The sequence below is a fragment of the Crassostrea angulata genome, chromosome 1 (genome assembly GCF_025612915.1).
Source record: "Crassostrea angulata isolate pt1a10 chromosome 1, ASM2561291v2, whole genome shotgun sequence".
NCBI lineage: Eukaryota > Metazoa > Mollusca > Bivalvia > Ostreida > Ostreidae > Magallana > Magallana angulata.
In genome coordinates, this window is record NC_069111.1 from 52,412,652 (window position 1) to 52,437,921 (window position 25,270).

The following is a 25,270-nucleotide window of genomic DNA, read 5'->3' on the forward strand; positions in this document are numbered from 1 at the left end:
TCATATTGCTTTATAAAAGAGATTGACACTCTTTAACTATTTGAATCGTGCGAATTAAGAAGAGTTAATTTCATGTATAAAGGCCAGACTTTGGGATTGTTTAGAAATTACTACTCTAGAGTCCGATTTCACACTCAATATAAGCACAAGAAGAACATTGGTCTAAATAAATCCATTACTGAACTTGGTAAGTTTTATGCAAGTCCAATTCATTATTTGAATAATAATAACATATTATTGGAAAAAAAAGAATAAAGCTTTGAGAATGAGGTTTGATGAATCATATAGGGCTGAATGTACTTGTATTGGAGACCATGTTAGTGGGAATGAAATATATGCCGTTTTAAAAATCGAACTCCGGCCACACCAATATAATTTCTTGTTCGTCGAACCCCGCGCTTGTATTTTAATAATTCTTTACAAATAATATTATTATTAATTTCCAGCGTACAGGTAGATCTGAAGTTAATTACGGAATCCATATATAAGTTGCTTATAAAGCCGTGACACAACATTAACTCACTAAACTTTGTGAACAAGTATGGAATTGTTTGCGTGGATTCTGCTGCTGTCGCCATTGTTTCAAGGTAAGATTTGCTTTTATCCTTTATTTGTCAGAGTTCATAAAAGTGTGCACAAATTTATAACTATGGTTCTAAAGTTATATGTACCGCATTTAATGAATGTTTTTTAAAAAGAAATGTTTGCGGTTTTTATTCATCAAGGTAGAAAAGGTTTTTCTGTAATTTATAAATTATCCTAAACGCATTTAAAAGTATAGGGTGTAATTTTCAATTATTTTCCAAAAAACTTGTTAAAAAGCCCCTATCTGATATATTTGTCACAAGATATTTATTTACTAACTTCTTCAGTTGCTTTTAATTTCAATTTATTCTCTCAAACCCTTAGCATAAAATGGTACATGAGGTACAGTTATAACACATTTGCGTTAAATTGTAACGCCAAGGGTCTTATCAATTATATATAATATTATAATACAATATAGTAATACATGTGTTAATAGGCAAAAAATAGTACTAATTCAAAAAGTGGTAGAAAAATTGGATGTTTTTAAAAATGAAGTCGACGCAAAAGCGATGTCGGCGTGTTAGTAATGATGTCACCTATTTGGAGACAATAGACAGAAACAGTGAGAACTGAGATCATTTTGAGCTGGAGGACCTATCAAAGATGTTATATTGACGTTTGTATTTAATCTCTGCCTAGTTGTGAAAAAGGAGGTCCATATATTTATTGATAGTGTTAATTTTTATTCATTTGTACATTTAATTTGGAAAAGTTCTCAATACCTCTCGATAAAGTGTTTTCATACGCCTATGCCTTTTATAGCGCATACTTTTCTTATGCACATACGCAAATCCAAACAAACAACAATATTTTTATAAATATGAAATAAAAATCCATTTCAATTTAATTACTTTAATACAGTACTCAATGAATACAATGAGTGATGTGTCGCATTTGTAATAGGGTTTTCTTCCATAAATCTCATCATACCGACTCACTTTAGTTCAGTTTTCCAGCATCACAAAGATGACATTTAATACGATATATATATCTTTAAAATAAATTTCTAAAAGTGTTTCTTTTCCCCACATTTTACTGTCTAATTTTGTATAGTGTGATGATTCCTATCTTCACCCAGCTTACGTAGACTTTCCCAAACATTTGCCTTTTTGCAAAAGGTGTTCATTGACCGTATTTAAAGTTTGTGTCAAATATCAAGGTAATATCAGATCTTGGATTCTAGGTTTTCCCAATTCAACGCAGCTGACTTATTTTATTTCCAAAAACGTTTAATAAATAAAGATTCCATTGATCTTAAGTCGCGGTTTAAGGTCAAAACAAAGTTCTATAAAATGTTTCGTTTATCCTTATGTTCTTTATAAAGCAGGTTCTTTGAGATTGTCGCCATCTAAATAATGTCTTGTTTCACTCTTTTCTCTTTAATAATAAAAGGCCTATTGGCCACAGCTTAGGTGACCAACAACTCTTGTATCTTTCGAAATTCTAAGACATGAAACGCTTCTAAGATATTGAAAACTCACCAAAAAAATCATTTCATTATGGGATTGACAACACATAAGGTAATAAATAAAATAAGATCATTGACCTGACTTTTGGGACATCCTATAATAAATTCTAACGATGTATAAATTGTCAAGTCCAATTACACAAGGCCTCAAAAAATCAAAAATAACACAATTTGGAAAAATTGTTAGCATGAATATTGATTAAATGCTAATTGGGATACTTTACCTACATTTAAGTAAAAATACAATAAGGTTACAAAATTCACTAACATGCTCATTCTGTAATCAAAATATAGAATCAATAACACATTTATTTGCTGACAGTTTTCTTGTCAAATGGTAATATAGGGTACTTCTGGAAGAATGGGTAAGAAGCAAGTTTAATTTTTTTTAAGCAATCACATAAGCCCGAATCTCAAAAAGTAGAGGTGACCACTTCACCGTATTTTCAGGGTGGTAATGGTATACTACCAGTAGATGACCCTGAAAATCTCAGGCCCCATTTAAATTCTAATTTTTTTTTATTGCTAACTGCGTTCTAAAACGCAGTTCACTTTTCAATAGCTCTTTCTTTTATAAGATTTGATAAACAGACTACGTGTTGTAAATTTAACAAGAGATATATGGACTAGAAAACATAAGTACTAACAGTAAAACAATTTATTAATGCCGATAAATATAACAAGCGGCCTTTGGTCCACATCGCTCACATGAGCAACAATTGCTAACTATTTTGACTTAAAACACTTTAAATAATTAAAAATAGAAAAATCCAATATGTAGCATAGTTAAGAACCATAATATTTAGCTGCAGGACTGTAGCTCCCGGTCTGAAAAAATTCGGATGGACGACCTGGGAGCTACAGATTTAGGTAATCCAAAACATGTTCTATATTAGCATATACATAAAAGTTTGAAAAAAAGATACACTGACAAAAGAAGTTTGGTGATCATAGCCATAATTAAATAAAATTTGTCCATTTGATTATGCATAATTATGATATATCAAAAGTAGGTTACTCTAACCTTTATATGGATATGTTTGCTTGTTAATATCATACAATTAAGCATTGTATTATTTTAGGAACAGATTTATAAACATTTTTCCATAAACATTTCAATTATAAGAGGTCAGGGTTTTAACAATTTAGACCTTTATTTTGTGCGGATGTTTGTATAAGTTCTCAAAAAGATTTTAAAACATGTTTTTACTTATATCTATTTCTGTTGAACTTTGGTTTATTGAATAATTAAAAATACATAATCTTAAGAGGTTTTGATGTAAATATTGGCATTACTGGTTGCAGTGGTTCTTGATAAGAAGAATTCTCAAGACAGATACTTTTTCGCACTGTTTTATGTTGTCTCATTGTCTCATGTCGAAATGGTTTAAATGATTTAAAAACCCTTTCCCATACGGATGCTTTGTAACAAGTTCAGTTGAATTTGGACCAGTGGTTCAAGAGAAGGAGTAAAAAACGTGAACAATTTATAGACAGCGAGACGGATGGACGATGTACAACAGGTGATCAAAAAATATCAATGCCTCAGGTGAACTTAATCAAGGAGGTGTATATACTTTTTATAACGATTAAAACATAACTTATCCTGCGTCATTATCAGCGTGTACCCCTGGAGATATGGGTAATGTAACAACAATAAGGAAATTTTATTCATTGATGGTATTCCTATCCAGTATGAAGACTTTTTTTCATTATGTTAAGTTGCACGTCATTAAATATTGAATACTTCAATAATGATCAGTTCAGTATTGATTCTATCAGACTCGGTATAATGTGCTTTATGTTGTCGAAGCTCTCTGGCTAGAAAAGATACACTCAGTTTCCTAAACGTTGCTGTTAACATTAAGAAGTCTTTGAGTCAGAAGTTCTGAAAGCACTGCTTTCAAGAAGAAACTGTTCAAAAATTGCAGCACTTTCTCATTGAAGAAAGGTGAATTACAATGAAAGCGTTCAACAGGTAGTCCACAAGTGGTCAAACAAACAAAATCGCTGAAATCCACATTACACACTGCCATTTGTTCCTGTAATTGGTAATAGTGTCTTGATGCACTTTGTAGCGTATTGGTATTAGGCTTTCCTCTCTCGTTTTGTGTATGAAGGTCTTGGACAGAAATTAAGGGTGTTGACTTCACATGGATTAGCGTATCTGATCTTGAACGGACACTTGATCTCCACCAGTCCTTTACCACAACACATACAGCCAGTCACTGCAAACTTTGCTCTCTGGTCAGTTTCTCATTATTGTGCGATTCCTTTTGACTGACCGTGATTGTTTTGATCGGAGTATACTAAAGTCGCATATAGATGCGTAATAATAACTATGGGATAAGAGTGATATTGAATAGAATCATTCTCTGAGTTTACTCAGTAATATTGATTCTTTTTCAGACATAATGCATTCATGTGTTTGTAAATATCAGTTTCAAACGATTTATTTTAATTGCATGAAATTAAACAAATAATTACTTCTTTGAAACAAAAAGTGATTACGATAATCTAAGCTACAGTGTTGAAAAATGTCAATGCCATTGAATGTGTAAAATGATAATGAAACTGTTTGGTTTTTTTTATGTAAAACTGATATATTGAATAGATCTATAAAAAAAAACAAATAAAAATAATATATCTTCTGTAAGCAAGTGAATACCCAAACGTCAAAAGAACTCGAAGAAAAAGAAAACTAATGATCTATAATTGCTCGACACGAATGTAGAATAAATTGAAAACATAATTTATTTTTCGTATCTAATACCATTAAAAAAAACTCTGAAATCTAGATGATTTTTTAATGTTATTAGATACGCAAAATAAATTATGTTTTCAATTTATTCTACATTCGTGTCGAGCAATTATAGATCATTAGTCTTCTTTTTCTTCGAGTTCTTTTGACGTTTGGGTATTCACTTGCTTACAGAAGATATATTTCAGTACAGGTCTAGAGATAAAATATTCTCAATTTACGTGAAAAAATAATGGTTTTGCGTGCCACTGTCCTGGAAAAACGTCGGTACGGTGGAATTGCAGGTGACCTACGACGCGAATTTAATAACTGCCGTTCGAAAGGCAAACATATGTCTGGCGCACGAAATTCGTAAGACAGAAGTACGGTTCTTACGGGAAACGAGCGACAACCCGTCTTTAAACAAAATTGCATGTGACACCTAAGAATGGAACGTCAAACGACTGTTTGTCCTACGTTGCACTCGCAATCACTTTATAAATATTGCTTATTGTGTTATATGTACTTATATTCATTCTTTTTGGTAAAATAACTATTAACCTGTATCTGTCAATTTTTTCTACTCATTGGACGGCTTCACATTTCAAACTATACAAGTGAAGATTAAAAAATAGAAAGACAAAACATACAAATACTGATTTCTTTATAACATCAAGAAGAATTGCAGTTGAAAAAATATATACCAAGAATATCCATGTAGTTTTCATAAGATAGAGAAATTCTGACAAATTAACAAAAATACCTTTTAGGAAATTCTGAAAGTCTTAAGATGTGATCAAATTATGTAAATATTGACCCTATAAATGAAACTGCATGCCATCCTACCAGTTATATCAATACATCTACATATACAGATTACTTTTATGTCTTAAGAAAACCGATTGTGATTTATAGCTCAATAGAAACAGCCAGGGCCAAAATTTACATGATCCAGTTCTAACCTGTTTATCGATCGGTTAAAATCTAAGATAAAGCACTGACTGCACGTATACTTTAAACATATAATTATCGTGTTCGATGTCAAACGGAAAATCGAATTTTCAACAAGAGTAGATATGAATTAGCGTGTATCTGAATGTGCATATTCTTATTCATATAAAAGCTAACGATCGGGTTTTTTTTTGTTTTTTGCAATTTCGCATGAATCACCAATGACAGCATTTTATTGTTTAAAAACACCCCAACATGATCCCAACATAAAGAAAAATCACTGACAAAGAACTATATATGATATTAGTTAAATCTGGCCCCCATTATTCTCAATTTTAAGTGTTTCAAGTACATTAAATTGTTGTGTAGTTTTTCAGAAGAGTTTATATAAAACATATTTTTGGCCTATTTCCTTGATTTTTTTGCATTCACTTACATTATATGACGTCTGAAGTGATACTATTTTTATAATTCAATCAAAATCAATAAAAATTTGACAGTTTTCTTACCTTTTTTCGAACTGGAAATAAAGAGCGACGTTTGACTGGTGAAAATATTTTAGTTGCTCAAGCAATCGTTCAATGTTTTCTTAAAGAAAAACTGCTTCAAAACGATCTGCTAAAAATGCGACAATGGCGGGAAAAGGTAAACTTTTTTGATGCCATAATTTTAAATTGTGGACACTCAAATTAAAAATGAAAGTTATAAAAAACTTCATATGTATATCTGTACAAAGAAAACAAAGAATACCAGTAAAATGACGATGTTCATTTCAGTGGGCAATGTTAGGCTCAAACTATATATAGTAAGAATAACTTAAAAGAAATCACGAAAATTACAGAGTGCTTGGGATCTGAAGTCTGGAAAATCGTCCCCCGGCTTCTAGATGGAGGGATAGCGGAAATACCCTCGAAGTCCTACAACGGAAGTACTACATTTCTGTGCGCATTGGAATGCCAGATGAGACCAACATGTCAACTTTTCCGTTATAACTCAAACACATCAGAGTGTGACTTGTATGATGGAATAAAATTTAAAAGAACCTCATACGTTCACCGAAACCAGTTTTATCAGAAGATGCCTGATCGTAAGATTTTTCGAAGTTCTAATTTTCCGTCATGTGATACATGGAATATGGCTATCATATATATATATATCGCGTTATGCATATAGTTATGAGAAAAACGTTGTTAAATCTTTAAGGGTGTGTAATGTTAGAGTTTGTCTTCAGATTGTGTGACAGGGCGTGACGAATGGTTCCCCGAGTGTCAGACTTGCATTTGGATTCCGACCCACGTTTCTCCATACGAAGAGGCAAAACGTTTATGCGAATCAGCAGGGAAAGTCATGTTAGGCATCAATAACTTTTCACAAGTCTTGTATCTGATGGATCTTATAAATACAAGTAAGGATTCTGTGAGCCTTTATATTAAATGTATTTTTAATTGTAGTTGGTATTTTTTTTCAGTGGTTTAATCCATTTTATTTTAGAATACATTCACATATACTCTCGACGCACTGGAGACATAACTTATGAGATGGATGACGGGACCTTGTTTCCATCTACACTGTGGTGTCCGGGTCAGCCTAATGAATACTTGGACTGTATAGGGGTCCAAAACGACCCCCAGAGTAACTGGTGTACCTACCCTGGATTAGACGATTATGAATATTGTTCTCATTCATCACGATTCCTCTGTGTGTAGACAAGACAAAATCACGACACTTATGTACAAACAGCTCCAGAGAATTAGGAGGACTGGATGGTCGTGGTTATTGTAGGCTATATGAATCTCCTTGAGATGAAGAGCTCTGTATTTAGATATATTAAGATAATGTTCAAACTTTTAAGATATTGTATTTAGATTATTTTCTTCACGAATTTATAGGGTATGGCAAAACATGTCATATCTAAAATCTTACGTATAGAACTACTTCCAAAAAGTCTTTAAAAGTACAAGTATAATAAACTTGGTAAATATTTTTGACAATTTGTTAAAAACATGTTTTTAAACAGATAGTCTATACTGTGCACTATTCTAAAACAGTTTTAAAATTTTGAGGATAATGAACTTGGTCAATTTGTTTTACCATTTTAATGTTAATAACACCCCCTCTACATTGTTCATACACATCCATTGGATCTGTGGATGCACGCACAAATTGTTCAGAAACGACCATAAATACCGGTGACGTTTACACTATTGGTCATAAGTACATGTACGTGAGAAGTTGACCACGGACAGAAGAATTTGTCAATGAATTTAACACGAATTTTTAAATCCCATTTTTTACTTCTTCTGAACCTTTTAAACAATAATTTTTGTAGAGATAGTTTTTAAAAAATTGTTTGCACGACTGTGCTTTTATAATCTGCTTTTAAACGTTTTGATAAGAATTTGGTTTTTTTATTCCTTCATAAAGTATTTTAAAATACTACAGGTATATTTAATTTGTACTTGGACATATATAAATATTTGAGTATTAATAGATGGTTCACTCATTTGACTTTCATTACAGAAAGCGAGTGCAATTATTTCCACCATAATATAATGGTATTTTTAATTAAGTTTTATGATAACGTATATTGTTGATGTTGACTGTTTGGTAGTTAATGTTTCATACTAGTAAGAGAGAACTTCAGAAAAACGAGAAAAGGCGGAGTGATTCGGGATATTCCAGTGAACTGTACCTTCAACAAACATATATTCGAGCGTTCAAACTTAGATTAAGACATATTCTGAAATAATAGCAAGAAACGTTTGCAATAATAATAACCGTTCCTCACATTTTACACCATGCCGAATCGTTATTATTGCCAAATATAAGCTCTCCTGGTATGAAAAAAAACTAAACGAATGCCGGTTCTACAGCCTGCATTAAACATAATGCTATCATAAACAGTCGTGTGCGAACCCAGGAAAATTTCTGCTTTCTAACATTTTTGTAACATAATATCCATTGAATAAGTCTTTTTAATTTAGAATAAGCAAGTGTTGTTTATTTAATCATTATTTCAATATTCCTTTACTGTAACATTTTTTGACAAGGTTCATGAACCATAGCTTATTTTTCAAGACTAGTTATTATTATACCCACAATTTCTAAAGAAAGTTCTGGTATTTTGCTCTTACCTTGGTCCGCCCGTCCGTCACGTTTTACTTTGTTAACTTCTTTTACGTCTTATAAACCACCATATTGATCTCTTGATGTTCGATTTGGGATATCATTTTTTGGTAAAAAGGTTTCAAAACTTTTCTGGTAATCCTAAAGGTCAAATAATTGGTAAAAATGACTTCTTCACAATTAAACCCTCTTTCTCGAACTCATACATTTTCAACAATTGACATCCCTTGGAGTATAATTTGGGGTGTTCTATAGATGCGCAATGAGATTTCGGAATTTTCAGTTTTCTCCCGGGGGTCATTAAGTGGATAAAAATGCCGGTTTTGTTGTGTTTTTTTGTTTTAATACCCGCACTTTCCCATAGAAAGTTCGGATATAATGTTACCCTGTTCTGTTTGTCCGTTGTTTCGTCCGTCTGTCACGTTTTATTTTCTAAATCTGCTCTTACATCTTATAAATCAGCAAATTGAACACTTTGAGTTTGATTTGGTGTGTCATGTTTTTTTGGTAAAAAAGTTTCAAAAATTCTCTGGAGGTCCTGGGAGTCAAATAGTTGGAAAAATAAGGTTTTGGATTTCCATTTTTGTCCTGGGGGTCATTTAATGGCTGAAAAATAACTTTTTAACCAAATAAACTGGTTTAAAAAAACCAACATTTTTTGCAGTAGCCAAATAATCTTCTAGAATATGATTGGGGTGTCATTTTGAAGTGTGATCAGTTTCCAGATTTTCTGTTTAATAAAGGGATCAGTGGGCAAAAAAATGCCCTTTTTTAAAAGTATGGTTCCCAGAACTCCTCTTACAACTTATGGAATAGCTACGTCATCTCTGGGGTTATAATTGGGTCTGTCCTAAAGATGTACAGTAAGGTTTTAAAATTCAAATTTCATATAGAGAGTCAAATAGAAGCAGGAAATTGACGTTTATCACTCCAAAAAAACCCCATAGATCCAAGAACTCTTCTTATCATTTAATGGATAGACACATCATATCTTGGGGATATGATAGGGACTGTTCCATAGATGTGCATTAAGGTTTTAAAAATATAAATTTCTTCCAGGGAGTCATAGAAGCAGAAAATTGACGTTTACAATAAACAAAAAAAAAACCATAGATCCTAGAACTCCTCTTACGATTTCATGGATAGACATATCATCTCTCTGGGATATGATAGGGACTGTTTTATAGATGTGCATAAGGTTTTAAAAATTTTAATTTCATCCATGGAGTCAAATAGTAGCAGAAAACTGACGTTTATCACAAAACAAATCAATCCCAGAACTCCTCTTAAGATTTAATGGATAGACACATCATATCTTGGGATATGATAAGGACTGTTTTATAGATGGGCATTGAGGTTTTAAAAAATTAAATTTAACCACGGGGCCAGTGATCTACATACCGTTTGATGCCCCTTGACACAAGGAACAGAAATATATATGGTTTAAACGGTGGAGATCTTAACCGTTTTGAGGATATTAAGGGGCTTGTTGTTTGAGGGGGTCAGGACCACCCACAGGGCCCATGACCTACATAATATTTGTTGCTCCTTGACATTAGGAACAAGAATATATATAGTTTAGGGGTCATAATTATAACAGTTTCTCAGATATATGGTAATTTCCAATTCCTGGCGGTGGGGATGACCCCAGGGGTCAGATCTAATAAACCCTATTTATTGCCAGTAACAGTCAATATATGATTATGTTTTCAAGTAACCATTTACAATAGAGTCTTCGATTCTTCCTATAAGGTTCAATGAGCTTAGACCTTACACCCTTTTGACCCCCCGCCCCCGGAAAAGTTGTTGTCTAACCCAAAATAAAAAAATCAAACCAGGCCTTTCGTATCCAAGAGTTGTGCACAATTCTGTTTAGCCATCTCTGAGAAACAAAATTAGAGCGGGGAAGAAGAAAAAGAAGAAGAAGAAGAAGAAGAAGAAGAAGAAGAAGAAGAAGAAGAAGACGACATGTAAGAAGAACCGTACAAAAACAATAAGTTTCCAAATGTCATTTGGGAGACTTAATAATGATTAAATAGAGACAGGATCATCAAACATCAATAATCAAAAGATAATTGACAATCTATTATTCTAAAAGGGTCTTCTTGACACTTAAGGGTCATGGCTTACATACCATAAAGATCTGATGCTTATGACCAAAGGAGGAATAATATTTTTGATTTAGGTGGGGATCTCGATGGTTTTTATGATATTTGATAATTTCAGGAAGAGCACGTGGGATTATGACCTACATACCATCTGAAATGCTTTGAACAAAGAAACAATAATGTATGTACATGAACTATAATTCAATTTAGGAACCCAGATATAGATCTATCATCTATATTTGTCACCCACTCCCTTCCCCTGGAAAATTTTCTGGATCCGAGCATGTATTCTCCCTCAATCTACAAATAAAATGAAATAAGAAAAACTTGCATTTATTCATGCATGAAATGGAAATAACTTTACATTTACACTTTTCTTAATTGTCAAATGATCTTTTTAAATCAAAATATAAATTGGGGTCTAAAAAGTTTTATAAGCTGGTAAAAAATGTTATTTAAAAAAATCACATTAAAACTTGCATAACTGACAAATGATCTATTGAGATATGATCAGAAGACATATTTCTTCCTTGAGAACAATAACTAGTATTCATTGACAATTTAAAATCAATAACAAAAAATGATTTAAATTCTTAATGTTTATACTCCACATCCACCCCCTCAATCAAACCTAGTTCTGAAGGTTCAGTCTTCTTCAGAACATAAAAGGGATAACAATAAACAACAGTGAAATAAAAAACATTCAACATGCAGATGATCTTACAAAAGCCCTAAGAGATGAAATGTCAATGAAACATGCTTTAGAAGTGCGAAACGAATTTTGTAAACACGCTGGATCTAAAATAAACATAAACAAAACAGAATGTATTCTTTTAGGAACTCTGAAAAATATTTATGATGAGCTCTAAGGTATTGAAACTACAAACAAAGCAGTAAGAGGTCTGGGAATCTTCAATGGTCACGATAAAGTAGAATGTTATAATAAGACCTGGATGAAAATTTATCATGATATTGGAAAGATTTTGAATCTTGGAAAAGAAGAAAATTAACTATATTTGGTAAAACATGCATAGTAAACACACTTCCTTTATCTAAACATAAAATATTCAAAAAGAGGGAAAATTACCAATGTTTTATTAACAAGTGTTATGCTCATTCAATGAATGTAAGCCTAAAAACCTAGAAAATATTTCACCACATAAAATTGTACAACAATTAATATGGAACAACTGCGATTCTTTGTACAAGGGAAATTCCCTTTTTTTCAAACACTGGATTACATGTGGAGTTCTATAATTATATAAACAATTTATAAGATGATGAAGGTTATTTCAAGTCTCTTGCAGACTTCAAAGACTGTATTTAAATTAATCAAACTGAATTTGTGAATTAAAGATTCTCTCCTCTGTTTTCAAGCAATTAGTGTAGAAAAATTTGATTTTACAAATCGTAAGTTCATTCTTATGCAAAACAATAATAATTTCAATTTCTATTCAGGTTATGAGAATGTTATAGAGAAAAGATGTAGTTTTTTCTATGAAAAATTAGTATATAAAAAGTTTATTAAACCTTCTTATCAGACTGTTTTACAAAAGAAGTATAACACATAATACGATATGTATAATTGATTCTGTTGCTTGAAAATATATTTACAGATGTAAATTACTAGATATTTGTGACAAACGTTTAGCAAAATTTAATTACAAAGTATTGAATAATATTCTTTGTAATAATATTTATTGGAGTTAACGGAATAAAGAAACCTATACTCAATGTAAAATATGCCAGAGGAATGAAAATACAAAGCATCTTATTTTTGAATGTGATAATGTATTAATAGGAATTCTTTATATGTTTACCTCAAAATTGATATTATGTGGAAACAACACTTGAAGTTTTTTTTTCAATGAACACAATAGACAAATCTTATCATTGAAAACCCTCATTTCATTTTTCATTTCATCCATAAAAAACTTGCACATTGCTTTGGTCTCTATGTCTGGAAAATCGTGCCCCGGCTACTAGATGGAGTGATAGCGGAAGTGCCCGTACAGTCCGTCAATGGAAGTGCCATTTCTTTGTGCGCATTGGAATGCCAGATGAAACCTTCATGTCAACTTTTCCGTTATAACGCAAACAAATTAGAGTGCGACTTGTGTGACGGAAGAAGATTTAAAAGAACTTCAAACGTTCAGCGAAACCAGTTTAATCAGAAGATGCCAGACTGTAAGAATGTTCAAAGTTATATATATATATATATATATATATATATATATATATATATATATATATATATATATATATATATATATATATATCATTATGCATAGTAATGCGAAAATATTTTGTTTAATCCTTTAGAGTGTGTAATGTTTGTGTTTGTCCTCAGATTGTGTGACAGGGCGCGACGAATGGTTGCGCGAATTTCAGACTTGCATTTGGATTCCATCCCAAGTTTTTCCCTACGAAGAGGCAAAAAGTCTATGCGAATCAGCAGGGAAAATCATGTTAGGTACCAAGAACTTGTCACATGTCGTGGACCTGATGGATCTTTTGAATGCTAGTAAGTTTTAAAAAATACACGTTCAGTGTCTATTTTTATACGTTAAAAAAATTCTATTAGTAATTTTTATAAGTGGTTTTGTCTTTTTGAGAATACATTCACGTATACTCTCGTCGCACTGGAACCAAAACTTATGAGATGGACGACAGAACATTGATCCCATCCACATTTTTGTGTCCGGGACAGACAAGGGAAGACTCGGACTGTTTAGGGGTCCAAAACGACCCCCAAAGTAACTGGTCTACCTCTCCCGGACTTGACGATATCATATGTTCTCACACGCGACAGTTCTTCTGACAGTGTGTGTAGACAAGGAGAAACTCACCTCATTGATGTATTGGCACAGAATTGAATACCGGTATTCTTGGAAAATGACAGAACTCTACATATTTTTCAAACTAAAACATTTATACAGTTACATACATAATGATTCAAATCACGTTTTTCTTCACATATGCGTAAGAATGTCTATCGGAAGTATGAATTGCATGCTAAAAGTAAAGCTTATTCATGCCTTGATATTTCGAAAATAAACAAAACGAGGGTGTATATAGTTTATTGCGTGCAGCGTAATGCTCTCGTATTACTTTAACAGAGCTGACCAATGATATTACATGACGATCATTCCTTCAATATGTACCCAAACCTGATGATAACATACCAACAACTGATAATAACCAAAGACATTTAGGTCATGCCAAGGAGATCATAACTGGACAATAAACATTATCAGTACCGATATGGTCATCGATTTTGTGGAACTCTATAATAGGACGATCAGAGTAATGATTGAATGTCCTTCCATCCTGGGACATTCACCTGTCAACTACGATACGACATTTCCTCGGACGTATATATATATTATTCCCCGGACTTGATCAGAAAAGATCAGTCCTCAAACCACTATTAATGAGAAAGAGCATACTCTCCAGCAATCCTAAAACATTCAGACTATACAATCACAGACTGTAGACTGTAGAACAACTTCTCCCGTTATAGACTGAGTTATCTGGTGTGTATGTTGCTTGGAACAATGACTGTACTTTTACACTATTAATGGACTTTGTAACTGAGATAACTTTCTTATCTGCTTTGTAATTAACCTTTTAGAATTATTTGAACTTAGAATTCTGTTTTCTTTGTGCTGTATTAAGAGGCTAGCATTTTGGACAGGGGTTCTAATGAAACCCCGTTTAGTGCTATTGCAAATATTTTGTGTACACCAAATCGCAGCTTAAACACCCACAAAACCCTGACTAGCTAAAACAGTTTTTAAAAATAATTAGTTTATATAGTGGTTATCACTCAAAAGAGTACAAGGATTATGAATTTGGTCAAAATGTTTGACAATTTGAAAGGGGCATAGTTACAATTTTGGTCAAAGTTTATTTTTTCCGTTTATAGCTCACCTGAGCTGAAAGCTCAATTTAGCTTTTCTCTTCACATTTTGTCTGTGATCCGTCTATCTGTCCGTAAACATTTTTCAACATCTATTCCAGAACCGATGGGCCAATTTTACCTTTGCACAAAGCACCCCTAGGCTTCGAAGTTGTGGAAATTAATGTCATGACAAAGAATTATCGAAAATTTTTGAAAAAAAAATCAAAAACGATCTTCTTAAGAACCATTTGGCCAGGAAAACTGAAACTTATTATCAGAATCAATACTAAATTTGTTCGATGTTTTATCCAGATTTGAGCCTTGATGTCGTACAAATAGAGTCGTATACATTACCGTACATGGGGCCTATTTGTTCACGGCTTTTTAACCATCTTTGCTATATAAGGGATGTAGAAATCGTCTCGGGTAGCGCACGTTTTCCGGGTACCAGATGTGGCTCAATCTGACAGGTCGATGAAGGAGTAGTTTTTAATTTCGTGGTAACTGAATCCCCAGTCAGGGTAAGTTAATCTTGTACAATTATATCATACTGGAAATGATATTCAGCTAAAACGTTTGCTTTTTAACTACTGTGCTATATGTATTTGTCAGTATGTTTGAATTGTATACTTTAAATTTTGCCACGTGTACTTGTCTTCAGTTTAAGTGTAAGTAACAATATTTACTTGTTACATGTTAATGTACATGGTTTCATTTTTGCCGTGTGAACTGGTGCTATTTATTGAAGCTATAGCTATGTGTACTAGTTGTAATTTGGCACTGTTTTTTTTAAATTTTATCAACACATTTACTGAAGTTTTTCCCGGTGTTTCCCAGTGTAGCTCTATGGGGCGATAGATTCTTGTCAACGGTCGTAGAGGACTTCCCAAAGTCTAGCGTGTGGGTGAGTCGACTTTACGTCCCGGGTATAGTGGATAACATCCTGTGTTAAGTGAACGACATCCTGTGTACATCGGACAACTTCCAGTGTACAGTGGACGACTTCCTTTGTACAGTGGGCGACATCCCGTGAACAGTGGACAACATCCAGTGTACAGTGGACGACTTACTGTGTGCAATGAACAACATCCTTTGTACAGTGGACGACATCCCGTGTACAAGTAGACGATTTCCTGTGTACAGTGGACGACATCCCATGTATAGTGGACGACTTCCTGAGTACAAGTTGAAGACATCCCGTATACAATTGACGACTTCCCGTGTACAGTGGACGACATCCTTTGTACAGTGGACGACATACCGTGTACAGTCGACGATTTCCTGTGTACATTGGAGGACATCCCGAGTACCGTGGACGACACCCCGTGTACAAGTGGAAGATATCCTGTGTACAATGGATGACTTCCCGTGTACAGTGGACGACCTCCTTAGTACAGTGGACGACATTCCCCTGTACAGAGGACAACATCCCGTGTACATTCGACGAGATCAATTGTACAGAGATCTTCAACAGTGGACGACTTCCTTTGTACAGTGGACGACATCCCGTGTACAGTGGACGACATCCTGTCTACAGTGGACGACATAATGTGTACACGCGGGTAGGTTAAGGCAACTCCGAGTTTAATGACCGTCAAAATTATGATCAATTTAAGAACTGTTAATTTTTATGAAAACAGTACGGAATATTAATACCAAGTGAATGTGTTCACAAAGAAAATATTTTTCTACTTCGGAATCGACTTGATCTGTAAAGCTGCCGTACCATGGTATCACGTGACAGTTAGAAATAGATCATTTTTTTACCGTAACAAAAAATCAAAAAGTGTAACACTACCCTGAAGTTCATTTGTATGCTTGCTACAATAATTCGATCGGCAATTAGTTCATGTTTATTTGTATTACTGCTAGAATCCTATTGTTAATCGCATAAAAGAAATATTGTAAATATTAATCGGAAAACCTCTCAACTTCTATAATTTCATTGAAAATACTACGTATTTTTCATTTAAAACAACGAAGCACAAGATTCTAGCAGCACTTTTCAAGTAGTTTAGGTCATATACCGTTGATATTTACCAAAGTCATCTTTCATAATATCCGGGGTAGTGTTACACTTTTGCCTTTTTTGTACACACTGACAGAGGAAAGGCTGGTCAAGCCATATAAATGTCGATCTGCTTACCTTATAAAACTCGCTGATGAAACAAAATATCCATGCCTGTATTTTCCTGATTATATATCCTAACTGACACTCATCTAAATCTTAGGTATCTGTATTAATGTCTTATTTCGACAATGTTTACACTGCATTCCGATGATTTTTCTCCGGACATGATCTTCTCTATTAAACATGCTTGTGACGTCATCAATGATAATTATACGTAATAGAGAGAAATCGAAGATATATTCAGTTAGAAGAGTTTCTAGTGATATTTTATGCCTGTAGCTCATATAATTTAAACCAGAGATAAAGTAAAAATCGACAAGTTTCTGAGTAAAATATGACATCATGCTGCTTATTGTGACGTCATATCGATCAGAGGAATTTGATCGCTGAGAGTTGCCTTATCATACCCGCGCAAGTGGAAAATATCCCGTGTACAATGGACGACTTCCCGAATACAGTGGATAACTTACTTTGTATTGTTGAAGACATCCTTTGTACAGTGGACGACATCTAGCGTACAGTGGACGACAGCATTTGTACAGTCGATGACTTCTCGTGTACAGCAGACGACCTAAAGTGCACAGTGGACAACTTCCCATGTACAGTTAACGATATCCTTTGTACAGTGGACAACATCCCTTGTACAACGGACATGTGAAGTGAATGACATTCCCTGTAAAGACTGTGCACAGTCCGATACTCCGCCAGAGCAGTAGCCCACAGTCTGAATAAAAGTCCCCAAACTCTTAATAAGCATTCAACTCATGACAAAAATTTCAACAATTAATCAACCGAAATGTCTGCAGCTGGTTCTTATCTTTATAAAACTGTATTGACGATGTGAACTTATATAAGAGAACAATATGGTTTTTATACAATTGATATCATAATTGTAACGATTTTATGTTATGTAATGTTGAATCATGCGTACGGCACATAACGACTGTGTTTTTATAGTCGCTTAGCAACCAGCGGGATTGTCACGTGACCTACAATGGGTATATAAACGAGCACGTGGCAGTCGCAGCGTTCATTTTCCCTAGCAGTCTTCAAAGAGAAAGTCCGAGAGAGGAATTGCGAGACTAAGGTCCGGTTTTGGTAGGTGGATTGAGAGAGGCTACTACATTGATATTAAAAGGACCAATCGTGTTTGAAGGTCGACCAATAGTTGGTTATTATAGAGGCTGTCCTCTTGGAGGTTAGCCTAGCTTAGTCGTCGCTGATACTTTAGTAGTATCAGGGAAAGGATACGCCTTTAGTTAGAGGTTGTACACTGTCGACTTAAACACAGTAACTGCCTTTGCTGAGGGTTTACCTCTTGAGTATGTTATATAGCTAGGGCATGCCGCAGGTATTCACTACCGCCTAAATAAGGCATATAATAGTGTTTATCCCGTGGTATTAATAAAGTTCCGATCCCGGCCGAACATGTTCATTCTGTGATTTTACCCTAAGTAAGGGAAGGCCATTTTGTAAATATTTGTAGGCCAATTGCAATCACCAATCATTTTAGAGAGGAAATTTATTATTGTTTTATATCATAATATTCAACCCTCAGACTCTAGAAATGACTTGGTAACGGACCCCTTTTCTATTCAGCTTCCAGCCTCTTCTTATCTATCTCTAATCAATCAGTTCTAGTGATGGCGTTTTGTCAATCTTACGTGTCATTGCTGATAAAAAAGATAAGGAATCATGAATATTATATGCAAGCAATTAGAAAATTGCTATTGAACGTATGTAATTGATAATTTTATTGCAAAAAAACTTTGAACTTGCGTTATAGAAATAAAAGCAACACAAAGTTGATAAATATTCCAACATGTGTCCCGTCTATTGCGCCTATAACATTTCGAAAACCGCATATTCTTGAGAAATCAAACATGGAATTTGTAATTGCAGTCTAGTTATTGGGTAATTTAATATAACTCGGATTTCTTTTAACTAATGATATAGACACTTCCCTTACAATCCTTGATATGCTAGCTTTACTTATGCCATGGAGATCCGCAGTAACTGTCTGGAAATTCCCGGTAGCGAAAAAATGTAAAGCAGCCGTGACCTGGAGGGACAGTGGTAGCGAATGTTACCTTCTTGGTGGCATTGTGACGTACTGTCTGAATGTTTTGGCGTTTCTAGACCTCTTTTTCTCTCTTTCAGAATGTCATATTTTCATTTAATGTTTTTTTTTATAATTTCAGCATATTCTAATAAATGAAATATTGTGACCACTTATCAATCTTGTAGTTGGCTATTTGAACACGGCCTCTTTTCTCTATATGACAGATTTACAATTTATCAAGAAACATTCAATGAAAGAATATTGCTTAATTGTGAATCTACTTGCCTTACTATACACTGTTACTTTTAGTTTAATATTTGTCCAATACTTCTTTTCTTAAATGGCGTTAGGCTGATTCGTAATTTCCTTACAATAAATCAATGTCAATGGTTTCCATCTTATTGAGCAAGTATGCTTGACTTGACTTCGTATTAGATTTTGAACATATTCGACCAAACTTTTCTCATTACATGTAAATGATTTTGAAATGGAAATCTTGTGTAAAGGTAATATATATACCTATAAAAATTCAAGAGGTAAATCTATTTGTTTTAATGTATGCAGATGACATGGTCAGGACTATGTGCGGTTTTATGCATTTTTTGCCCCCAAAATCAAAGTTTAAGAAAGAGCTTTAAAATAAGGTAAAAGATAGTTAAAATCATATTGGAAATATAGGTGTAAAAGGTTATCACCACAGTGCCGTCATAATGTAGAAATGACGTCATGGAGATTGCATTATTTTTATAAATTGATGTTTTGTAGCAAAATATGGGTGTTTTCCGATGGTTTTTCGACTGGGAAACATCGAGCGCAGGCTTGCTCGATGTACGATTTTTTAGTATAATGTGTATAACTATCTGAAGAAAAAATATGTTAAAATCGCACTTGAGCAGACCTGCGTTCTATTCTTCCGAATGCAAAAGATAGAGAAAAAAATGAAAATATTTTCATTTGTTTGCAAATTTGCGGGAAATAGGTCATTTAGGTGACGTCATAGATAAATAGTGAATGAACAATGATGACTTAAATCAAGATTAAAGTTATAGGCATCCTCCATACAATGATTTGTGAAGTTTTTATTTTTATACGATATTATTTAAAAATTGGTTGAAATAGGGGGCAGATATTTGACCATACCGCACAAAGTCCTTTTCTCAAAAACTGCACATGAACTTCAGAAAATGTTAAATACGTTATATACTTATACTTCTGTTTGGGATCTTACTGTAAATGTACAGAAAACCCCCAAAACTGTCATTTTTAGAAACGGTGGTAAAATTCACAAAAGGGAAAAGTGGCATTTAAATGGCGAGCTAACTGTGAGTGCCGATAGCTTACATACCAAGCCCCAGGATCATGAAGCAAACTAAGACTTATGTCAAAACTTGTACACTGACTTGATGTCTCATGATTGAAAACACTGACAAATTCGATTGCTATAAAAAGAGTCTTGATATAATGTTTTTTATTACAAAATTAAATTGACATATTAGGATAAACAATTATTTTATAACTTATTAAAAGTTTTACTTTCGTCTGACATTGCTTTACGACCCTGAGGCCTGGTCCTTTTGTGACATTATAATGGAACGTTTAACGATACACAGAAACATTCGACGAGCGAAGTGAGAAAAAAAATATTTTCTTTGAAGTCAAAAATAAGTCAATTGTATTGGAACACAGAAACAATTTTGTCAATGATACTTATATTGCTAGTATATTAAATTATGGCTGTGAGATATGTAGCATGCATGCTGCAAATGATATAAAAAAAAAATACACAGAGATTATATTATCATGTGTTGAGCGTGAAGAAGAATTATACAAAGACTGCAATTGTATATTTTGAAACAGGGAGACTACCTTTGAAAATCAAAATTTGAATGTTTTGAATTTAGAATCTGATTCAAATTGTTATATAATCAGAATCGTAATTTAATTCGGTCCTGTTAAACATGCTGTTAATGTAATTCAAAACAAGAGATGATTGTGAAACACGTTTGCCCCATTCCTTGAAGTCGTCTGTAAAGAAAATGACCGGAAAGGGCATAACTCTGTCAAAACTTGCTCAATCGTACCCCAAATCGACTTTACCTGGCGTATATGGTAGGAGCATGATTACATACATTGTACAACTTATTTTCTTATAATTAAGCAAAGATTCATTGATCATTTTATTCCACAACTTGTAGAGCAGATTAATTCCTCATCTCGATGTTATTTTTACAAGCATATTATCGATCAATTTTCATTACAATATTATTTAATAAAATCAATACGTATACCTTCTACATATAAGAAACACATTGCAAGAATTAGATTGTCATCTCATAGACTTGCAACTGAAAGTGGACGACACACAAATGTACAAAAAGAAATGCGGTTATGTAAATTTTGTTCTGATATTCAAGATTAATTCCAGGTTGTTTTGATATGTCCACAGTTTAGAGAAATCCGGGTAAAATAATTAAAGAAATATTTTTGGAAAAAAAAACCTTCTGTAAACAAATTCAAACAATTATTAAGTGTTCAAAATTTTAAAGAACTGTGTGATTTTTGGGAAGTATCTTCGCCTAGCTTTTAAAACTAATGATAATTAAGAAAAAAAATTCTTTTTTTTTCAGCTGTTTGTAAAAATTTATTATATATACATTGCCAATGTACTTTACGTATGTACATGTAGCATACCATTATTTCAATATTGCTTTTTAATTACATGTAACAACCTATGCTATAAGATGTGTGTCTTGTGCAAATAAAGAATGAATGAATCACGGACGCATTTTAATGAGCACGAACGTAATGGCAATCACTCCGATGCTCTATCTTGCACTCTACGAAGATCAGAAATAAAAGAAAACCACGAGAACAAGAAACAACGACTGACAAGACTGGGGCATTCATACATGAGACTTAAAAAAACAGGTACTACACGGTGAGACTTAAAGACCCTAAACACAGAAAATAAAACCATATCGATAACATACACTAACACCACTCTTGACAATTTTTCTTATTTGGTTCTTATCTAAAATTTGAAACTGAAAGTGACTGCATGTATATGTACTTAAATTACAAAGTTTTTAAGCATCTAATATAATATGCATAATTACCGAAAACTAATTAATTATTGATAAGGTCCATTTGCAGCAAAAGTACATTAGTAAAAGGGTGAACCATGTAAAAGGCTAAAACATAGAGTTTTGATTGCTTTATATAAGAGATTGACACTCCTTTACTATTTTATACGTGCAAATTAAGAAGAGTGTATTTCATGTATAAAGGCAAGACTTTGGGATTTTTTAGAAATTACTACTAAAGTGTTTTCATTTGACTATGCTCTTCATATGCAAATCCAAATAAGCAAGAATTGTTTTCGAATGAAATGAAACGCTTCTAAAATATCGAAAACTCACAAAAAATCATTTTATCAAAGGTTTGACAATACATAAGGAAATAAATAAAATAAGATCATTGACCCTACTTTTGGGACATCCTATCATAAATTCTAACGATATACGAATTGTCAAATTCAATTACACCAGGCCTCAACAAATCAAATTAACATAATTTGAAAAAAAAATGTTAGAATGGATATTGATTAAATGCTAATTGGGATACTTTACCCAAATTTAAGTAAAAATACAATAAGGTTACAAAATTCACTAACATGCTCATTCTGTAATCAAAATATAGAATCAATAACACATTTATTTGTTGACAGTTTTCTTGTCAAATGGTAATATTTGGTACTTCTGGAAGAATTGGTAAGAAGCAAGTTTAATTTTTTTTAAGCAATCACATAAGCCCGAATCTCAAAAAGTAGAGGTGACCACTTCACCGTATTTTCAGGGTGGTAATGGTATACTACCAGTAGATGACCCTGAAAATCTCAGGCCCCAATTGAATTCTAAATTTTTTATTGCTAAATGCGTTCTAAAACGCAGTTCACTTTTCAATAGCTCTTTCCATTTTAAGATTTGATAAACAGACTACGTGTTGTAAATTTAACAAAAGAAATATATATGGACTAGAAAACATATTAGTACTAACAGTAAAACAATTTATTTATGCCAGTAAATAAAACAAGCGGCCTTTGGTCCACATCGCTCACATGAGCAACAATTGCTTACTATTTTGACTTAAAACACTTTAAATAATTAAAAATAGAAAAAATTCAATATATAACATAGTTAAGAACCATAACATTTAGCTGCAGGACTGTAGCTCCCGGTCTGAAAAAATTCGGATGGACGACCTGGAAGCTACAGATTTAGGTAACCCAAAACATGTTCTATATTAGCATATACATGAAAGTTTGAAAAAAAGATACACTGACAAAAGAAGTTTGGTGATCATAGCCATAATAAAATAAAATTTGACAATTTGATTATGCATAATTATGATACATCAAAAGTAGGTCACTCTAACCTTCATATGAATATTGTTGCATGGTAATATCATACAATTAAGCATTGTATTACTTTAGGAACAGATTTATAAACATTTTTCCATAAACATTTCAGTTATAGGAGGTCAGGGTTTTAACAATTTAGACCTATATTTTGTGCGGATGTTTGCATAAGTTCTCAAAAAGATTTTAAAATATGTTTTTACTTATATCTATTTCTGTTGAACTTTGGACTTTTTCGAAATTTGGTTTATTGAATAATAAAAAATACATAATCTTAAGAGGGTTTGATGTAAATATTGGCATTACTGGTTGCAGTGGTTCTTGATAAGAAGAATTCTCAAGAGAGACACTTTTTCGCACTGTTTTATGTTGTCTCATTTCAAAATGGTTTAAATGATTTAAAAACCTTACCCATACGGATGCTTTGTAACAAGTTCAGTTGTATTTGGACCAGTGGTTATACATGTAGAGGAGAGTAAAAAACGTGAACAATTCATAGACAGAGAGACCGATGGACGATGTACAACAGGTGATCAAAAATATCAATGCCTCAGGTGAACTTAATCAAGGAGGTATATATATTTTTATAACGATTAAAACATAACTTATCCTGCGTTATTATCAGCGTGTACCCCTGGAGATATGGGTAATATAACAACAATAAGGAAATTGTATTCATTGATGGTATTCCTATCCAATATGAAGACTTTTTTTCATTATGTTAAGTTGCACATCATTAAATATTGAATACTTCGATAATGATCAGTTCAGTATTGATTCTATCAGACTCCGTATAATGTGCTTTATGTTGTCGAAGCTCTCGGGATTGAAAAGATACACTTAGTTTCCTAAACGTTGCTGTTGACATTAAGAAGTCTTTGAGTCAGAAGTTCTGAAAGCACTGCTTTCAAGAAGAAGAAAGGGACTTAACGATGAAAGCGTTCAACAGGTAGTCCACAAGTGTTCAAACAAACAAAATCGCTGAAATCTACATTACACACTGCCATTTGTTCCTGTAATTGGTAAAAGTGTCTTGATGCACTTTGTAGCGTATTGGTATTATGCTTTCCTCTCTCGTTTTTGGCATGAAGGTCTTGGATAGAAATTAAGGGTGTTGACTTCACATGTATTAGCGTATCTGATCTTGAACGGACACTTGATCTCCACCAGTCCTTTAGCACAACACATACAGCCAGTCACTGCAAACTTTGCTCTCTGGTCAGTTTCTCAACATTGTGCGATTCCTTTTGACTGACGGTGATCGCTTTGATCGTTAAGTGGCATATATATGCGTAATAATAACTTTGGGATAAGAGTCATATTGAATAGAATTATTCTCTGAGTTTACTCGGTAAAATTGATTCTTTTTCAGACATAATGCATTCATGTGTTTGTAAATATCAGTTTCAAACGTTCTTTTTTAATTGCATGAAATAAAAAAAAATAAATACTTCTTTGAAAAAAAAAGTGATTACGATAATCTAAGCTACAGTGTTGAAAAATGTCAATGCCATTGAATGTGTCAAATGATAATGAAAAGATACATTAATTTGTCAAAACAACTATCTAAGCTCATGATAGTCACAACTGCTGGTATGTGCTTCTACGGGTGGTCTACGAGTGTTCTTTCAATGAAAGTCTTGCGAGACAAGCAAGTGCATCTTACGATTTCGGAAGGACGACGCTTCCGTAAGCACGCACGATGGCTATTGCACAATAATCACCACGGTTTCCTTGCGAGAACTGAAAACGTAAGCTGCACTTGCACCTCACAC

General features: G+C 33.2%; 2 protein-coding genes across 2 annotated transcripts; both read left to right on the top strand.

Annotated features, from left to right (window-relative positions):
* Positions 1 to 541: 541 nt before the first annotated feature.
* On the top strand, positions 542 to 7,650 carry LOC128174042 (uncharacterized). Its single transcript, XM_052839687.1, has 4 exons — positions 542 to 587; positions 6,589 to 6,834; positions 6,979 to 7,152; positions 7,239 to 7,650. Exons 1-4 carry the CDS (start codon positions 542 to 544, stop codon positions 7,451 to 7,453), a joined length of 681 nt encoding a protein of 226 aa, XP_052695647.1. The 3' UTR covers positions 7,454 to 7,650.
* Positions 7,651 to 12,945: 5,295 nt separating this feature from the next.
* LOC128178630 (uncharacterized) lies at positions 12,946 to 13,802 on the top strand. The gene is made up of 3 exons (XM_052845879.1): positions 12,946 to 13,168; positions 13,332 to 13,505; positions 13,597 to 13,802. Exons 1-3 carry the CDS (start codon positions 13,042 to 13,044, stop codon positions 13,800 to 13,802), a joined length of 507 nt encoding a protein of 168 aa, XP_052701839.1. The 5' UTR covers positions 12,946 to 13,041.
* The last annotated feature ends 11,468 nt before the right edge of the window (positions 13,803 to 25,270 follow it).

Bases quoted from the DNA above. Each gene is read 5' to 3' on its own strand.
- LOC128174042 (XM_052839687.1), top strand. From the start codon at position 542: ATGGAATTGTTTGCGTGGATTCTGCTGCTGTCGCCATTGTTTCAAG. The intron at 588-6,588 runs GTAAGATTTGCT...CGAAAATTACAG, and splicing joins GCTGTCGCCATTGTTTCAAG to AGTGCTTGGGATCTGAAGTC. The intron at 7,153-7,238 runs GTAAGGATTCTG...ATTTTATTTTAG, and splicing joins GATGGATCTTATAAATACAA to AATACATTCACATATACTCT.
- LOC128178630 (XM_052845879.1), top strand. From the start codon at position 13,042: ATGAAACCTTCATGTCAACTTTTCCGTTATAACGCAAACAAATTAGAG. The intron at 13,169-13,331 runs GTAAGAATGTTC...GTTTGTCCTCAG, and splicing joins TAATCAGAAGATGCCAGACT to ATTGTGTGACAGGGCGCGAC. The intron at 13,506-13,596 runs GTAAGTTTTAAA...TGTCTTTTTGAG, and splicing joins GATGGATCTTTTGAATGCTA to AATACATTCACGTATACTCT.